At 38.1% G+C, this 19,783-nt stretch overlaps 1 protein-coding gene across 2 annotated transcripts in view; it reads right to left on the reverse strand.

Annotated features, from left to right (window-relative positions):
• Positions 1–19,783, reverse strand: part of PRKG1 (protein kinase cGMP-dependent 1) — an 860,670-nt gene that overhangs the window by 254,297 nt on the left and 586,590 nt on the right. For both annotated transcript variants that reach the window (XM_077821744.1, XM_077821743.1), the window contains exon 5: positions 10,937–11,000. In XM_077821744.1, coding sequence (XP_077677870.1) covers positions 10,937–11,000 — 64 coding nt within the window. The remainder of the gene's footprint in view (positions 1–10,936; positions 11,001–19,783) is intronic.

Raw genomic sequence — 19,783 nt, forward strand, 5'->3', positions numbered from 1 at the left:
AGAGGGGGACGATCACGTCCCTCGATCTGCTCACTATGCCCCTACTTATACATCCCAAAATGCCATTGGCCTTCTTGGCAACAAGGGCACACTGCTGGCTCATATCCAGCTTCTCGTCCACTGTCACCCCTAGGTCCTTTTCCGCAGAACTGCTGCCTAGCCATTCGGTCCCTAGTCTGTAGCTGTGCATTGGGTTCTTCCGTCCTAAGTGCAGGACCCTGCACTTATCCTTATTGAACCTCATCAGATTTCTTTTGGCCCAATCCTCCAATTTGTCTAGGTCCCTCTGTATCCTATCCCTCCCCTCCAGCGTATCTACCACTCCTCCCAGTTTAGTATCATCCGCAAATTTGCTGAGAGTGCAATCCACACCATCCTCCAGATCATTTATGAAGATATTGAACAAAACCGGCCCCAGGACCGACCCCTGGGGCACTCCACTTGACACCGGCTGCCAACTAGACATGGAGCCATTGATCACTACCCATTGAGCCCGACAATCTAGCCAACTTTCTACCCACCTTATAGTGCATTCATCCAGCCCATACTTCCTTAACTTGTTGACAAGAATACTGTGGGAGACCGTGTCAAAAGCTTTGCTAAAGTCAAGATACAATACATCCACTGCTTTCCCTTCATCCACAGAACCAGTAATCTCATCATAGAAGGCGATTAGATTAGTCAGGCATGACCTTCCCTTGGTGAATCCATGCTGACTGTTCCTGATCACTTTCCTCTCATGTAAGTGCTTCAGGATTGATTCTTTGAGGACCTGCTCCATGATTTTTCCGGGGACTGAGGTGAGGCTTACTGGCCTGTAGTTCCCAGGATCCTCCTTCTTCCCTTTTTTAAAGATTGGCACTACATTAGCCTTTTTCCAGTCATCCCCCGTTCGCCACGAGTTTTCAAAGATAATGGCCAATGGCTCTGCAATCACAGCCGCCAGTTCCTTTAGCACTCTCGGATGCAACTCATCCGGCCCCATGGACTTGTGCACGTCCAGTTTTTCTAAATAGTCCCTAACCACCTCTTTCTCCACAGAGGGCTGGCCATCTATTCCCCATGTTGTGATGCCCAGCACAGCAGTCTGGGAGCTGACCTTGTTCGTGAAGACAGAGGCAAAAAAAGCATTGAGTACATTAGCTTTTTCCACATCCTCCGTCACTAGGTTGCCTCCCTCATTCATTAAGGGGCCCACACTTTCCTTGGCTTTCTTCTTGTTGCCAACACACCTGAAGAAACCCTTCTTGTTACTCTTAACATCTCTTGCTAGCTGCAGCTCCAGGTGCGATTTGGCCCTCCTAATTTCATTCCTACATGCCCGAGCAATATTCAGACTCACCATCTGAATTCTCTAACTGTGAAACCACTTAGTCAGACAAGATGGGGGAGCTGCATTGATGCTCTGAAGCTTCTTCACGATGAACTTGGAAACGTTTATGATGCCCTAATTGGAATTTCTGATGATACTACTTTTACTGGATCATCTGGCAATACGGCATGTTCAGATGCAGAAGCTCTTGCAAATGGCCTTTCTAAGTTAAAATTTGTGACTTCACTCATTTTAATATCCTTTTCGAGATTAACATCACTAGTAAGCAGCTTCAGAAAAAGAACTTGAACATACATTCTGCTATTCAAAAACTGCAGCAAACTAAAAATATTCTGGAGGAATTCAGAAGTGATGAACGGTTCAAAAGAACACTGGTAGATTCTCTCGAGCTTGCTGAAGAAATAGACTTTCCAACAGAATTTGAACCAGAGTCAGTTCGCATTCGGCAAAAGAAACAGCATTTTCATATGAAGGACGAGACACACCCATTCATAACCCAAAACAAAGGTTGAAAGTGAATTTCTACTTCACAGTCCTTGATACTGCTATTCACTCTGTTGACGAAAGTTTTCAACAGATGCAACAGCTAGAGTTAGTATTTCGATTTCTATATGATATCCAAAGCTTGCAAAAGAAAACAGCAAAACGGATAAGAGAATTTTGTGTAAAACTGGAGTCGGCATTGACTCATAAAAATTCAAAAGACATTGATGCTACAGATTTGTGTAGTAAGGTTCAGACTTTTTTTCAAGACAACTTAAGAAACATTCCACTCTTGAAGAAGTACTGAAGTTTGTTTGTGAAAATAAATTCACAGACAGTTTTCCAAACATTTTTATAGGTCTACGTATTCTTTTAACTTTGCAGTTTCCATAGCTAATGGGGAACGTAGCGTCTCAAAGTTAGACTTGATAAAAATATATCTGCATTCAACAATGGTGCAAGAAAGACTTCTTGGACTTGCCACAATGTCAATAGAGCATGAAATAGCTGGAAAACTGGATCTAAAAGAACTAGTGACTGAATTTTCAAAACTTAAAGCAAGAAAAGTCATGTTTTAAGAGCACAGAGTGTATTTTATTCGGAGCGTTTCGTAAAAACATGTTAAAGTTCATTGAAGAGTTTTCTTATTTCTTTCTATATTGGATGTGCTGGTAATGGCAGTTAAAGCAGGATAGCATAATGGATGATTGTGGATTTGTAATAATAAAAATTATAATTAACATTTTTAATGCATTTTATTTGAAATTGGATTGAAATATCATCTAGCTGTCGTGTACAAATCTATTCTGAAAATTTTGTGTCTCTCTTTTATCAGAGCTCAGAAACACTGGTTGGATAGACGGACGGACAAACCGAATAATTAAGCCTCTGTTTAAAAAAAAAAGAGCTTAAAAAACATTAAAAGGAAAAAAAGGGGCAAAATGTTTCCCACTTTACCAAAAACCTCAGCCTAGATCTTTGGGGGTGGAGGTGCCGATTGCATGGTTTGCCTAGGGCACCAGTTGCTGGCAGCGAGCCTAGGGCTGCCCCTGCTTCCATGTGCAATGAGGTGGGTGGCTGCTGCTCTGCTACATGGTGCTAATATTTAATTTAGAAGTTTTACCTTAGATGGCTAATAAACTATTTGCACTACCACTTACTACGATATTTTGATTAGTCATAAAAAATTTGGATTGGGACCAAAATGTGTTTTTCCTTGCCCATTTGTACAAACAAAACTTAATTTGGAGCCACGTTCATGAAAAGCTATTAACAAAGGAATGCAAACATGGAGAATTGAAATATATTTCCATAATCTGACAAAACGTTTAGAAATAATCTTTCCCACGAATAGCCCAGCTCTAACTATAATCCACAGCCTTCTTTGGCAACAACAATGCCCATAAACTACAGTAACTTCGTTTGAGCAAATGCCATATTTTATCTTTTAGAATTAAAATGGAAAAAGCAGCTTTGCTGCTGCTGCTTCCAGAAAGACACTCTCCCCTTATTTATTTGAAATTTCTCTCACATCCATTTTCCCCCTAAGGTTATTATTTAAATATGCTTAAGGCATCATCTTCTGTGCCATGCAGCAATATCAATGGGTTCTAAACTTAGAAGGTAATTGTGACATGATGCATTGAAGAGCAGAGAATTACAGATACCTGATTGCCTGATACCTGAGATTTGACCCTTAGCATTTACCACGAAAGAGATCGCAGGGAGAGAGAGCACTAAATATTTGCAAAACCAGGAAATGCTAAGCACAAGCACTATGTATCTTTCTTGTTCTAATCTGTGTTTGTCATAAGTATAAAGGGAAGGGTAAACCCCTTTGAAATCCCTCCTGGCCAGAGGAAAACTCCTCTCACCTGTAAAGGGTTAAGAAGCTAAAGGTAACCTCGCTGGCACCTGACCAAAATGACCAATGAGGAGACAAGATACTTTCAAAAGCTGGGAGGAGGGAGAGAAACAAAGGGTCTGTGTCTGTCTATATGCTGCTTTTGCTGGGGATAGACCAGGAATGGAGTCTTAGAACTTTTAGTAAGTAATCTAGCTAGGTATGTGTTAGATTATGATTTCTTTAAATGGCTGAGAAAGGAACTGTGCTGAATAGAATGACTATTTCTGTCTGTGTGTCTTTTTTGTAACTTAAGGTTTTGCCTAGAGGGATTCTCTATGTTTTGAATCTAATTACCCTGTAAGGTATCTACCATCCTGATTTTACAGACGTGATTCCTTTACTTCTATTTACTTCTATTTTTATTAAAAGTCTTCTTGTAAGAAAACTGAATGCTGTTTCATTATTCTCAGATCCAAGGGTTTGGGTCTGTGGTCACCTGTGCAAATTGGTGAGGATTTTTACCAAACCTTTCCCAGGAAGTGGGGTGCAAGGGTTGGGAGGAAAGACGTGTCCAAACTACGTTTCCCAGTAAACCCAGTTAAAGTTTGGTGGTGGCAGTGGATATTCCAAGGACAAAGGATAAAATTAATTTATACCTTGGGGAAGTTTTAACCTAAGCTGGTAAAAGTAAGCTTAGGAAGTTTTCATGCAGGTCCCCACATCTGTACCCTAGAGTTCAGAGTGGGGGAGGAACCTTGACAGTGTTCATGTATAACTTTGCCCAGGAAGCGGGGGGGAACTATATTCAGAATTTTATGTTTCAGTTAAACACTGTAATCATGAGAATTTGTGCTATGTATTAATGTTACATTGTAGAAGTGGGGGGAGACGGGGAGGAAGAAAGGCTTGATACAAAGTGTGTTGAAGTCAATGGAAAGTCTCATGTTTCCTTGGATCAGGCTTCTAATCCGGAAAAGCTAGGTGAGAACGTTGAGCAATTGACAGAAATATCATTAAACTGAATGATGTAGTTTTTTTTTTTAACATTACAGCAAACTATGTCAGTAATTCAGAAGCACGGTCCATCTTTAATAAACACAGCTCACTGTGTTTGTTTGATCATTTTCAGATCTTGTCCTGTGTTACTCAGTTCTATCAGCTTTTTGTTTAAAAAGAAGTATTAACCAAAAAACAATCACCAAAAAGATGAAGATTTTAAATGAAGCAACTAAAGATAACTATTGTGATCCATGCCTTCAGCACCTTGAGATTAGACTAGTGTGATGTTGTGTACATCGTAAGAACATAAGAATGGCTATATTGGGTCAAACCAATGGTTTATCTAACCAAGGATCCTATCTTCCAACAGTCGCCAGAACAGGGCAATTCATCAAGTGATAATTCCCAACATTCTGTTCACTTTTTTGACTGCCGCTGCTCATTGAGTGGACATTTTCAGGGAACTATCCACAATGATTCCAAGATCTCATTCTTGTGTGGCACAAGCTAATTTGGACCCCATCATTTTGTATATATAGTTGGGATTATGTATTATGTTGCACTTATCAACACTGAATTTCATTGCCATTTTCTTGGCCAGTCACACAGTTTAATGAGATCCCTTTGTAATTCTTAGTAGTCGGTTTTGAACTTAACTATCTTGAGTAATTTTGTATCATCTGCAAATCTTGCCACATCACTGTTTACCCCTTTTTCCAGATCATTTATGAATATGTGGAACAGCACAAGTCTAGTACAACTCTTTGGGGGAACTACTAAGGATTATGTTTCTCTGGGTTGCGCCACAGCTCAGCCAGGAAGTAAAGTAGTATTTGCTGAGTCAAAGTTTCCCCCTGCTCTTCCCACCAAAACACGAGTATATAAGGCTAAAATTTTCACTGTCTTCAAGATTGAAGCCCTCCAGAAAATAGGCCTCTACTGAGAGGCTATACAGACTGTTATGGTACTAGGACTTCCGGTAACTTGGGTAGGCTTCAGCATGAGGTATATGGGTGTATGTGGGAGCAAGGGGGTGGAAAGAAGGGAAACAGAGATAAGATACTGAGTGGTGGTACGAAGTTGGCCTGCTCCACAAACCAAGAGACCAGAGATAACTTCTGGTAGATTGTTTTACAGGTATAACTAACGAAGAAAGTGAGATCAGTTTTCAAAAACATTTTCCCAGTTTACCATAATATGAGGGATGTTTTAATACCTTAAATATTTTGTGAATAGAATTCAAAATGTTGATAGTAGGCAACTCATTTGCAGTTCATCACAGAGTCATTTTTTGTTTGCAGATCACACCAATTGCAGTAAATTGCTATGCATATTACACGGCTCTTCAAAGTACTTTCTAACATTTTCAATAGAGCTGATTTAGAGCTCATCACAGATTCCTTTTCTGTTTCCAAATCACATACATGGTAAAGAATTGCTAGAAGACAAGCACTGGTTATGCATATTTTTAAAAAGGAACTGTTTATTACATTTTCTTTTAAAGTTTCCTAAATAGGAAAAATCATCTGTCTTCTTCATAAATTAATTTAAGTGAGTTACTAACTGGATGATGAGGGAAAACTAAGTGATGCAAATTTGTAATATGCTAAGGGAAATAGAAACTGTTAAAACAGAGACTTCCTATAAAAACATGTAAATATACTGGAACTCCCGCAACAAAAGGGTGGGTGGGTGGGTGGGGTGGGGTGGTTCCAGTATATTTACATGAGGTGTTTCAGCTTTATATATTGAAGGACTTTTAAATGTCTGTCCGATCTATAGAACTATTGTGAACCACTTCATTTTTCACTGAATTTCCCTCTTTTTGTACATAATTTTTATAGTCAATGAATATTTATAGCAATTGAATATTTATAGCAATTGAATATTTATAGTTTCCTTCGGTGAAACACAGTTTATTTGGACAGTAGATTTTACATTGGTAGCAGGCAAACACAAGACTATATAGCTGATGTAGATATGTAGGCAGACAACCATGGAGAATCTTTATCTATTCTCCTTCCCGCTCCTGTCCAGGCTCTTGACAATCCTGTCACCACTTTTTTTTTTTTTTTACATCTCTTTAATCTGCCCATTCAGGTCTATTCCTACTGCTAAAATCTTGGTCAATTTGGAGTGGAGACGGGTAGGAAGAAGTCATGGGCTGGCATGCCCATTGAAGCAGAGTTTATATTGTGGTGTATTGTTTGTACAGTAGTTCTGGTAGAGTTCATAAGCCAGTCTTTGGGTGCCAGTTTGTCGTCATAGATCTTGCTGGACATACGTGAAATTTGAGTGAAAGATTAAACTGTAAACAAAGGTGGACAGGCCATACGATTTTGAGTGAATCTGTAAACAAGGGTGTGACAGACCATTTGCTGGAGACAATATCTCCAGGGCAAGTTGAGATAAGTGGGATAACTGATAAACTTAAAATGCAGATAAGGGAAGGACATAAAGAACTGGTTCCTACATAATCCATACAATGTCCAAACCAATTAGATTCAAGAAATTCAGATTTTAGTAGTTAGGAAAAATGTATATAAACTGTGTGATGTGTAACATGAATTGGAATTGTGATATCACTATGTACCTAAACCCCTTACATCTGATCCTTGCCTAAAGTAACCTGAGTGATGAGCTGGAATTGAACTAAGTTTTTTGGACTCCCAGAGAACTAGATGAAATGTACTCCCAGAACTGGATGAGATGTTCTGGATAAGCCAAATGGAAAATCCCAACATGATTCAGACTCACAATACACTTATGCATCCTATTTGACATTTACTGGTCATGTTAAAAAGTCAGCCATATGTCTTTTTGATAATATGTACAGCATTTTTCATATAGAAAATATCTATATATTTTATTATTATAGATAAACAACCACCAACTAGAAGATGATATGCACAGCCACAATGCACAAAAGAAAAAATCAGTCTCATATAAGCCACAGAAACATCTTACTTATTGACAGAGTTAGCATGTTTGGCAAGCCCAAGGATAAATAACCCAATAAAGTCAGAGACCAGAAAGATCTGCTTCAACACAGACAACTGTGACTTAGTTTAAAACAACATAAATCAAACCCTGAAAACATAAAGGTTCTCAGGTTTTGAAATAAATGAAAAAAAAATTCAGCTGTGACCAAACACTTTGAAAAATGGTAATAAAAATTTCAGTCTCATACATTTTCAAAAAATATATGAATATAATCATTTTAATAAAAAAAAAAAACCAGAACAGTTCCTTTGCTCTGTTCTAGCCACTTTTCATCACCCTAGCATCAGAAAAGGGCAGAAAGTTGGTATGAATCAGCTAGCTAAAATTCTGGTTCTCTGCCTCTTTAAGGAGATGCCAAAGGTGTGTCTAGAATGCAGTGTTCTCTGGTGATCCCCAGTTGTTATAATTGCCCTTGGGGGCCACTACCAGTTGGTGCAGTTTGAAGCTTTGAGACTGCTCTAAACTATGTTGGGTTAGTAACAGAGCAGAATTGATTTCAAGTACACGGGTTACACCCAACATTTGTAGTCAAATTCTATCTGTACAGGTAAAGATAAAATTTACCTAGTTAATATGAATAAATTAGATGACAAAACTACAACACAATTATTAATTGGGGCTCAAATCTGCTCACATTCAAGTCAATGGGCCTGGTTCTGCTTTCACTCTGGTATAAATCATGAGCGACTGCAGTGATGTTACATTAGTGTGAAACCACTAGAAGACAGAGGAGAATTGCACTCATGTTTTGTTAATTCACATTCAATTTATCTCTGCTAAATAAGTAATTTTAATTTTTCTATCAACTTTAAAGGTGTGGTCATGTTATCATACATGGTCATTTTCTCACTGTCTTCCTAACATTTCCACAATTGCTTTGGATAACAAATACAGGTCTTTAGTTTCTGGGTTTTAGCTAACAGCTCTTTTAGAAGGTATTGGAAAAATATAGTGCACCTGTGCTGCGTTATTCACAGAGTTTCTTAAGAAGAAACAGTGTATTAAATTGTGACATTAAGAGTGAGATTATTCCCTGCCTCACACTGTACCAAGTCAGTCACTTTCATTAAATTTTTGTTAGAGTAAAAGCTAAGATAAAAATACAATTACTTTGTTAAATCATTTACATATGTTTGATTTTGTAAAACATTAAATATACAGCCTTGCAGTAAGTACTACAGGTAATTCTATAGTTTATGAAGAATTTGTTACATGAAAACAAAGAATAACACAGTGAAAAGCAAACTTAGGCCACTTAGGAAATATAAAAATGGCTGTTGGAAAGTCCTCTAATGGATCATCTAGTACAGACTAGATGCAATTAACCAGTTATCTTGACAGAGGAGTGTACAGTCTAGCATTAAATAATTGGCTCCATACAGGTATTGGTTACACAGGGCAAACCACTTTAAAAAGAAAAAGATATATTCTCCTACCAAAGCACTAACATCATTTCCATTAATGTTATGCAATGTGTGTCTCTTATTTTTTCCAGTTAGGATTTAGCTTGTTTCTATACTTCACCCTTTTTCTTGATAGCTATTTTCTTATAACTCAAGAGATCAACATAAAACGAAAGAGTCAAATCTTGCTAGTTTTACTCATATATGTAAAATTAACAGAAGTAATGCTACATAAGTGTTCCCAGGAATACTTACTTTTATATTTTTGTGTCTCATTTGTTCATCATGTTTTTTTTTTTCCCTGACAGCTAATGTGTAGCTAGAAAAGTATTTTATTGACTTTACATATTTTCATTTAAAACTGATGTATAGAGTTTAATATTGTTAACATGATCCAAATAAATTAAACTATTTCCAGTTAAGCATGTATTTTTGATATACACAGATTTAATTTGGCACAGGTTTATTTACAGCATTCTGAATTATTATGGCTATTTTTCAAAATACCACAAACATTTCTCTGGCAGCAACACTGGAAATAAAAATGCCCCATGATTACTTTATTGTGCCTGACAAATGTATGTTTTGCTTAGATTTCTAATAAAAACAGAGGTTGCAAAATTTTCTCACATATTAAACAAAAGAAAGCAAAGGAAAAGTAACAGCATATTAATAGAGGTTGCAGAACTAAAAGGAAGTTAAAAAATCAGCTTTTTTCTTGACTATTTAAGTATTATGCCTTCATTCTTTTGCTACATGGCTATACTATTGGTTTTGTTGGTCAAGTTGTGAAAAAAAAATCAAACATTTAAAGCATACAAGTTAAATTTGTAATGGTCTCATTAATTGTGCCTGTAATATACAGAAGTGTGTAATTCTGATGTGCAAAATGGGCAGTTAAGTAGGCAAATACAAACTATGCTATATGCAATGTAACTATTTTAAATTAATTTTATGAGAGCAAACAGGAACCCCAAAATGCTGCAAGTCCTGTTAAGGACTCATTAAAAGCATGTCACTAAATATATAAAATGTCTTATTGCTAGATTTTATACAAAGACTAAATCAAAATATATTTTGTGTGGCACATGTACAAAGCAGAAGGAAAGTGAAAACAAATTCATAAGCCAAGAGAGTATTGAAATGGCCAGATTCCTAGAATGTACTAACCGCTTTGGGAGTTGAAAACACTCAACAACTTGCAGGCTAAAGCCCTAAATTAGCAAAGAAACTTCCAAGATAAGTTTCCTAAATGATCACTGATCTCCCTTTCAGACTAAATGAGCCAAATCTGTATGCTGAGCCTGATTTAGGCTACTGACCCCATGGTGGAAAGTCTGCCAGAGGATGGGAGCAGTGGAGCAGGCTGGCCACAATCCCCACTCCACTTGGGAGGGCCAGAGTCAGCGAGCATAGACCAGAAAGATGTGAAGGGGGCAGCAGTAAAATCCTGGCTTCACTGAAGTTAGTAGCAAAAATCCTATTGACTTCAGCAGAGTCAGGATTTCATCTAGGAAAAAAATTAATTTGGTATAGCTCTTGGGCAGACCCTTCCAGCAGGGCATCTGTTATATCTGGACACGTCTGCCCTACCCTGCTGTAATCTCAACGGGAGGGCAATAGACGTACGGTTACCACCCTCCTCCAAGACTGATATTGTCCTCCAGTGAATGTAGAAAGATGCAAGTTTCACTATCTGCACCTTCAGGGTTTAACCAAACTCATTATGTCTAAATAATGGAACAGATAACCATGATCTGGAACAAAACTGTGAACATGTGAATTCTGAAGAGAGCCTAGAAGATTTTCCTACAAGAGGGCCTACAGGCCATGGACCTCATACTATCCTCAAGAATTAAAATCACTTACCTCTTCTAGGACATCTGCAAGCTTACTGAGTATCTCTTCAGGAAGACTCTGGAATGTTGGAACACTGTAATATAAAATGGAAAAGAACTATTGTTTAATTAATAAAGTTAGTTTATTTCATAAAGTCAGTTAATCAACAAGGTTCCACGAGAGCCAATCAACTTTATTATTTATAATCAATATGGACTCAATCTTGTACTGTAGTTCTTAACTACCAATTTTAGCTTAATAAGCATAACTCTTCAGGATTGATCATCATAAAAGTAGCATACACAGTGAATTCTTATTTCTCTATGTCTCCTTGGGTATAATTGAGACATTCAATGGTTACAGAACAGGAAGCTACACGGAATAAACATTTTGAAGCTACACCTTTCCTGTATAAGGTGAAATGTGAATATCTTCTCAAAAATTCATATTGGGAATCAGCTAAATGAAACTATGCTACAAACTCTTCCGAGTGGCTTGTCTTCTTGGCTGCCCCTGCTCTCACTTTCTTCTAAGTGCAGCTTCTATGCACACTTGAGTGGGCCACAATCCCTGGGCCAAAGTTTTCAAGCACAAAAATTAAATGTAGGCTCCTAAATCTAAATTTTGGATTCTAAATAATTAGGTTGATTTTCAAAATTGCTTATTGCCCAGCAGCTCCCAATTCACCTCAATGAGAGCTACTAGATGCTCCAAACTCTTGAAAATTAGCCCATTTATTTAGGAGCCAAAGTCAGGATATAGGAGACTAATCTTAGGGTCTTATTTATGAAAATCTTGGTTCTGATTGCCAAGCAGCAGTAAACAAAAACATTAAAAAGGTAGCTTATACCCACTACCATTTGTAATCCCTGGGTCCCTGGTCATGACCCAGGTCCCTCGTCTCTGCTCCCATCAGGCTATTTTTCCTTCATGTGAATCATGTTCATTTCAGAGTGAATCATCAGAGTGATTCATGTGAATCATGTTCATTTCAGCACAGAGATGTGTTCACATTGGATTATGTTTTAAATTATCTTTTAAACCACTCGAAATAAATTTCATCTGATTTTTTTAAAGTGTTACAGTTTAAACCCTCCCCCACCCCACTCTTCATTAACTTTGATTAACATTTCCAATCCTATTTTAGATTTAAATGTTAACACCATTGTAAAACTTCTCTGATAAATACATTATTCTTCTAATTAAATGCCAATTTAAAATATTTTTATAACCATACTAAGTGACATATTAGGCTTCTATGTTCTCTTCATTTTAACAATACTTGTATGAGAGAGGGCTAGTAGATGTAGCAAATTATGGATGAAATTCATCCTGTGCAAAGGGCCAGCCCAAGGCCAATCATTTACATTCCACTTTAGCTGTCAGAACAGAATGTATGTGGGAGATGAGTGGTGTATAGGCTTTGGGTGGGCCCTCTATACAGGATAAAGTGTACCCTAAATGAATCAGTCATTTTTGCCTGGGTAGATGTGGGTTCAGGCTTTTTTTAGATCACTGAAATAGAATCCTCCCATAGCGTAGAGAGCCAACAGAAGGCTCTCTGCATCGCAGAAACCTTCCACAAGGACTGTGCTGGGGGTTTGCTGGCAGGACAGCCACACATGGGTGTGCACACACTCACATGAGGCACAGATCGTTCTTGGCAGCCCCATATAGTCCAGTGTGGAAAGCCAAGGGGTAACCCAGAAACGGTCCAGGGAGGGACCAAAGATCCCAAAGTCCCAGACCCCAATTATACTTGTTTTGAGTACCATGGCCACAGATTGTGGCCCATATTAGCAACCTAATGCTAGGGTAGGGGTGAAAGAGGCAGTGCTGCAGTCCTGGACTCTGCACCTGAGCTGGATTTCACCTCGCTAAGTGGTCAATATTCCAGCCATATAAAGTCTGGTTCTATGCAGGTGGAGTAAATCCAGTCTTGAGAGGTACTGACTGTTCTTGTTGCACATCAAAGTAGTTAAACGTACTCAGCACCTCACAGAATTGGGCTCCTGTGAGTCCTCAGTCCTGCAAGGGAGTGAAGCATCTGTAATTCCCATTGCTGTTTATGGCAGTTGTGGCTGCTAAATACTCCTAGGATAAATCCCCAAATTAACAGAACATTAACACTATTTATGGTAGTTTATAATATGCTCCATACCAAATAGCAACAGTATCGTATTTGGGGCCAAATCTCCTTCTCATGTGAAACTCCCAGTGAACATTTTTGAGCATGTGTTTACCAGAATTTGTCCCTATATGAGCTTAAAATTACTGTGTTCTGTGACATGGTTTATAGTAAGTTCTTAAAGTAGACAGAATCAGTCATCATTTATTAAATATTAATGAAATATGTATAAATAAACTGTGTATTATTAATTACTAATTGAGGCACAACTGGCCACTTATTAAATCATGAGATAAATAACATATACAATTAGTACTTGTTACAAAGCCTACTGAAATCAATGAGACCCTTTCCATTGAATTCAATGGGCTTTGGATCACTTAGATACTGACAGTAATTTTCAAAGGCTTTAGCAAACATCTAAATATATGAATCCCATCCAATCTATAAAAATAATGATGCAGAAGCGTTCAGAGTAATTAAGTGCTTGCTGTTCCAGTAATAAATACATTTTGGCAAATGTAAGGGTTTTTAAAATGTAAGCGCAAGCTTCTGTCATTCACAGTATTTTTTCTGCAAAACACTGTTTCTAATGGAGGTACACTGCTGCTACTATACTGTGGACCAAAGTAAAAAGATGGGACAGAAATTATTGCTTTGATATCCATGTATTACAGACATTCATTATTCCAGCTTTACCATTCTTACAAGAAGAATCAGAAAGAATGAACTGATAGAGTATTATTTCCTACAAAAGATAGCTGTCCAAAATTTTGCACTGTGAAATTTCACCGAAATCAGAATTAGGACAGAATTTAGCACACCACATTTTTAATGAAAGTATTTTCTCTTTTAGAACACAGAATCTTCTGCAAAAACTTTGCTACAATGAAGGTAATAGATCCATTACAGTCTAAGTTGTAGAAAAAAAACCTTTATGAAGCCTGTTTCTTAAGCAGATAAGAGAAATGGCTTTGTGTATGTTGTATCAGACAAACAATCTCAATGAACTAAATAGTCCTACTGTCAAAAGCTTAGGGTATTTAAACAAAATGAAGTTCACAACATAAAAGGGTGAAGGAAGGAAGAAATGTCTAAAGCTTTTTCACTGCAATGGAGCAGAAAATTAGACAATGAGAAATGTTGATAAAGCACAAGTCCCAAACAAATTATATCCCAGAATTACAAAATTAAATATCTTAGTAAACAGAAAGCCTTTAGAAAGGATTTATGATAGCTCAGAAAGGACCAGGGTGCTTCTAAATGACTGGAGGGTGGTAATACAGTTAGCTTGTATTTACATTGTGGAAGATGCTCAGATACCACAGTGATGGACAAGTTTATAAAAATGTAGAAAGAATATATTTATGAAACGGGATAGAAAAAACAATTATTGATCTGTGAGCCTCATTTTATGAGGATTTTGAGATGTGAGATGATGATGATACACTGATAAGGAACAAGATTATGAAGATGGATAAGATTATGAAATGTGCAACATTATAAATGTATAACTCAAATGTATTGGATAATTAACTTGATATATAAAAAATCATGAATAACTCTTCTATTGATATTATCAAATTGATAGATGAGGAAAAAACAATAGACTTAGTTGGATTTCAGGAAAATTTTTGATATTATATTATACAACACATTTACTTACAAAGACCAATATTTTCAAGTATGAGCATCCTCAATTAGGCACCTGAACCCATATTCAGTCAACCATGTTTGAAAATTTTGGCTAAATTCAAAAAGAATAACATAGGCAAGGACTACAGCATTAGCAAAGAGATAAGAAAAAAGTGGTCATGAAGAAAAAGATATGTAGTAGAAAGATAATAACTGGGGTGATACAAGGCTTAATATTTTTCTAACTTTTTACATACAATGTTTTCAGAAGGCTGCAAGTAGAAAAAAACCTTATTTTTGTTGATTGCTTAAAAGTGGAGAAGGCAAAGTCTGAAAATATGTAAAACAGAATAAACGTTATTCTGGATGTAATGTTAATTTATAAAGAAAAATCTGTTATCTTCAGAAAAAGAAAGATTAGAATGCAAGCTCATAAAGTAAGATCTTAAATGGAAAGGCATCAGTTCATGCTAACTACGGGAGTGACACCGTCAAGGTCACAAAATTCAACCCACTTGCTGGAGAACCTAATCCCAACCTCTTTCACTTCCCTGTTTTCTGTAGATATTCTCCCCAAAGAGCAGGAGAAATTGGATATCCCTCTCTTTCCCCCCTTCCCTCCAGTGTCTGAGGAGCTTTTGAAGGCCAGGGATCTTCTGGAACTGCTATCTAGAAACAAATGGTACCGATTCTCCTTGGACTTTAGAGATGGGTTTCTGAACCACAAGGTTCTTCTTGGCCAGACATGTAAAAGCAAATGGACTCTCGCCTCCCACCTCATGGACTCCTCTAGCAGGCTGTCTCATCATTATAGCAGACTGGCAATGCCCATTCAGGCACATTCATGTTTTCTCCTGAACTATTTACAGTGAACACTATTTTTTCCAGTTGCCTTAGATAATATCACATTTTGTCAACATCTATGTTATTGCCTAGGTATTTCTCATAGGAAACACTGCAGGTATTGAGATGGTGCTACATAAGGCAAAGCTGGAATGCTCTTAGATGTACTCACTCTATCTGTCCCTAATGAATGCTAATACTTAATTACTTGCATACCCCAAAATTCAACTGAAATTATTGTTCAGAGAACGGAGATGGGACCCCTGCATAGTAACTAATTTTCAGACTAGTGGTTAAGAACTGAAGGAGTGAAGTTGTACATAACCAGTTCAGATGGGATTTCAAAAGGTATGCAGCAAACTAATAAAGACAGCAAGAGAAGTCCCTAGTGTTTATCAATTCAAACATATCTATAGCAAAGTTTGTAAGAGGCTATGGATCAGAGCTACTAATTCCATTTTTATGTTAAGATCATCAGTTTTCATTTTCTGGATTTTAAATTAAAACTGAGCTGGCTTGCATTGTTTTTACTTATTCCTCAATTATTATATGCCAAGTCCTGTAGTCAAAGATATTTATAGAAAGTATTTTATACATCTTGTAGAGGGTTTTTGGATAAGAGACTTTGTTCAATCCCAGATCCAGATTCTCAGATGCTGAGCACCCAACAGCTTCCTTTGGCATCAGTTGTAGAAGTGAGAGCACAGCACTGTTGAAAATCCATCCCCTAGTGTCTGCTCTTCATGACATCAGGTTACAACGTACATGACCATTTTAGGCAGCAATAATTGGGTATGGATATTGTTGCAGAGCTCACACTAGCTGACCTGGTCGACTGCTGACACTTGAATATAAAATTCTGCTTGGGTACTTCAGTTCTGAACCATGGTAGGAAACCATAGCATGCAACATAAATGACCTTCCTGAAAAACTTCACACCAATTCCAATTAATAGATGCCTTTAAGCTAAACATTTAAAGGTAATGGTAGTGAGTGATTAAGAGTTACATTTACAGAATGACAGCTGAGGCTGGGAAGCTTGAGCAGGAGGAGCTGCAGCTTTTTACTCAGAAATGTCAGCATATGAAATGTTGGGACTGACAAGATGTTACACCTCTTCTGTATGGATTTCTATCTGGTTAGTTTTTTCATCATTCAAGACAGTGTAAGGAAATTGAATTTTAACAAAATGGGCCAATAAACCTTGGTCTTTTACCAATTGGCATGCTAAGCTTTGTCAAAATGATGACTGAAGTAATAGAATAGATAGCAAATTGTTGCCATTATTGAAGCCACGATGAACACCATATTTGAATTCCTTTAGTCTCCTTGACCAAGTGATTTTAGGTTTTAAGTCTGGGTATGGCACAGAGAACAGAATTAGTTGTGTTGGCTGATAATTTCCTCCTAGTGGTGAATGAAGTTCAAATGTCTATGAAGACTTTTTGGTCCATCTGCTGTCTTCAGAACCATTAACCACAACATGTTCTTTGATTGTCAATACACACTGCAGGATAGATGGTTTCTCCATTAGCTGATCCTTTCTTTTTGAAAGATATCAGGAGTAATACTGTGTTACTACTCATCAGCTCTGAGGGTTCTTTTATATGGCATTCAAAGGGTTTCTATTCCTTGGCCCACCTGTTCAACACATCTGTACAACGAAGTCTTGGATTAGTGCTGAGACACAACACAGGGAGGCATGAGGACATGCTTGTAGGTTGAGGAACAAAGAAGAAGAAACAGAGAAGGCTGTTTTGGATCCCTTGTTTGTGACCTGGGTTCATGTGGCTATCAAACTCCTTCTGGATGTTCTGGTATCAGATACCTAAGATTACTATTTTTTCCTTTTGGGTTAGTGCTATGTGCTCTGCATGGAAATGAAGAATATAGAAAGCTGCTTGCTTTGCAGAGCCTATTACAGAAATCATACCACACCTTGCTCAGAGGCTGGCAATGGATTCCAATTCATTCTGGGTGTAATTCAAAGTGCTGTTTTTGATCTATAAAGCATTTAAATTGTTTAGATTCCAAGAGGTCACCTATCTCCTTGTGTGGTGAGATCAGCTAATGCAGTCACTGTATGGTTTAAACTGGAGTAGGCTCTGCATGGTTTAAACTGGAGTAGGCTGGAAATAGGGTGTTCTTAGTAAGATGCCCTTGACTAACTTCCCTTCTCAATTCAAGAAAGAAAACATCTGTTGACTTTCAAGAACATGCTGCAAAACCTGCAAAAACTTTTTTTTGCTAAGCTTTTGAAAGGAGGGTATGTATAGCATTAGTGTGTATTACAGATAGTCCTAGTCGGTTACTTACAAGAGGAACACTTCACAATTTCCCATTGATTTATATTGTAATACATGCAATTGTTACAATAGTTTCACCTAAGCCATAGTTACATGCATTTTAAAACTCAAAATAAATCAATACAAGGAAATAAAATTGCAGTCTGTGCCCATTTCCTGAAACTAATTTTTGTATCAACATAGTGGAATGAGGATCAAAGTATCTTACGATGCTTATCCTTTCTTCACAGCAAGTGCCTTCCCCACTATTGCCAAAAGGACATTGCCTTTCTGAGCTCAAAGACTTCAAGATAAATACTGCCGAGTAGAATCTAACACTTGATTTAGGTTACTGGCAAAAAACTACATTCTGAAGAACTTGAGCTAGAAATGCCATCCAACGGGCAGCTGTCCAGTTGTCTGCAAGTAGTGTCAAGGAATTAATTGCTGGCGCAGTCATCCTCATGATAAATCATGACCTTAAAATGAGAAGGAAATAACTTGAGCTGAACCTTATCCACTGAAGTCTGAAAACATACATTTACTGCGATATCCTTGGTCTTGTGTTTGCGTTCTGGAACTAGTGTATCAAAGCAGCACACCACACACAGTCCAGCTGGTGTCTGCACAGATCTAAAACTACCTTCTCCATTATTATCTCTATTCTTTTTAGATTTACTTTTGCTTACCTGATCTGCTTGTACAAAATACTTCTGAAAAATAATCAAGGAAGTTATCTGTAGAATATTGGCACCGCTTTCCATGGAAAATAGCCTCGTAGAGACTTAGCTTCTACTTTTACCTTGAGGGCCAGATTTTGTCACCTTTACATATATTGTCTGGTATGTGTAACACAATCCAGCAGAAATAAGTGGGACTGCTTGTGGAGTAAAGTACAACCCAATGCAAGAAAGGCCCTTATTTCCAGAGCTGCCAAATTCTGTGCTCTTCCACGTGGGACATTTCGTGTAAACATTTAAAGAGCAATGTACATATTTGTAAGAAATTTGCATATAACTATACACTTCAGATTATGATCAATATACCCCAGTTTGGGGTAGGATATGGAAATGTACAAATCATTGCAGCTATGGTGGATAGGACGCTGGGTGGGTGCATCTGTGCTGGAGGATGTTTGGAACTTCTAAGTAGTTGGTTGCATGCTGAGAAGTGTCTGGGGGATGCTAGAATGTCTGGAGGTTGTACCTAGCTGCTGGGGATGAGCAGGAAGCCTTTTGGGGAGGAAGCCAGCTGGGGATGGCTAGAGGGAGCCTGGTGGGAATATCTAGGGAGGGGAAGCTGGGGTTTGACCAGGGACTGTGTGGAGGTGCCTGGGAGGAGAATTTGGAAGGGTGGGGGAAATGAGGGCTCTTAGATCCAGGCCTAGTCACCTTACCTTCTGTCACCACTCATGCTTGCTTTTGATGCTCCTGCTGCCTCCACTTCTGGCTGCTCCTTCCCTGCTCTAATCTAGTAGGTGGAGCAGCAGCCTCTGGTAGCTGGCAGTAGCAATTACAGGCCATCCCTACTGCCCTGCTTATAGGTCAATATCTCAGCCTAGTTGTGGGAATGTGTGAAAGGGCTGTCAAGTGTGTGATATCACATGAGATATTTGACTCATGGCAGCCCTGTGTTGTCAAATGTCACACTGAAATACACCGTGAAAACAATGACAGGTTTCAGAGTAACAGCCGTGTTAGTCTGTATTCGCAAAAAGAAAAGGAGTACTTGTGGCACCTTAGAGACTAACCAATTTATTTGAGCATGAGCTTTCGTGAGCTACAGCTCACTTCATCGGATGCATACCGTGGAAACTGCAGCAGACTTTATATACACAGAGAATATGAAACAATACCTCCTCCCACCCCACTGTCCTGCTGGTAATAGCTTATCTAAAGTAATCATCAGGTTAGGCCATTTCCAGCACAAATCCAGGTTTTCTCACCCTCCACCCCCACACACAAATTCACTCTCCTGCTGGTGATA

The sequence above is a fragment of the Eretmochelys imbricata genome, chromosome 7 (genome assembly GCF_965152235.1).
Source record: "Eretmochelys imbricata isolate rEreImb1 chromosome 7, rEreImb1.hap1, whole genome shotgun sequence".
Classification (NCBI taxonomy): Eukaryota; Metazoa; Chordata; order Testudines; family Cheloniidae; genus Eretmochelys; species Eretmochelys imbricata.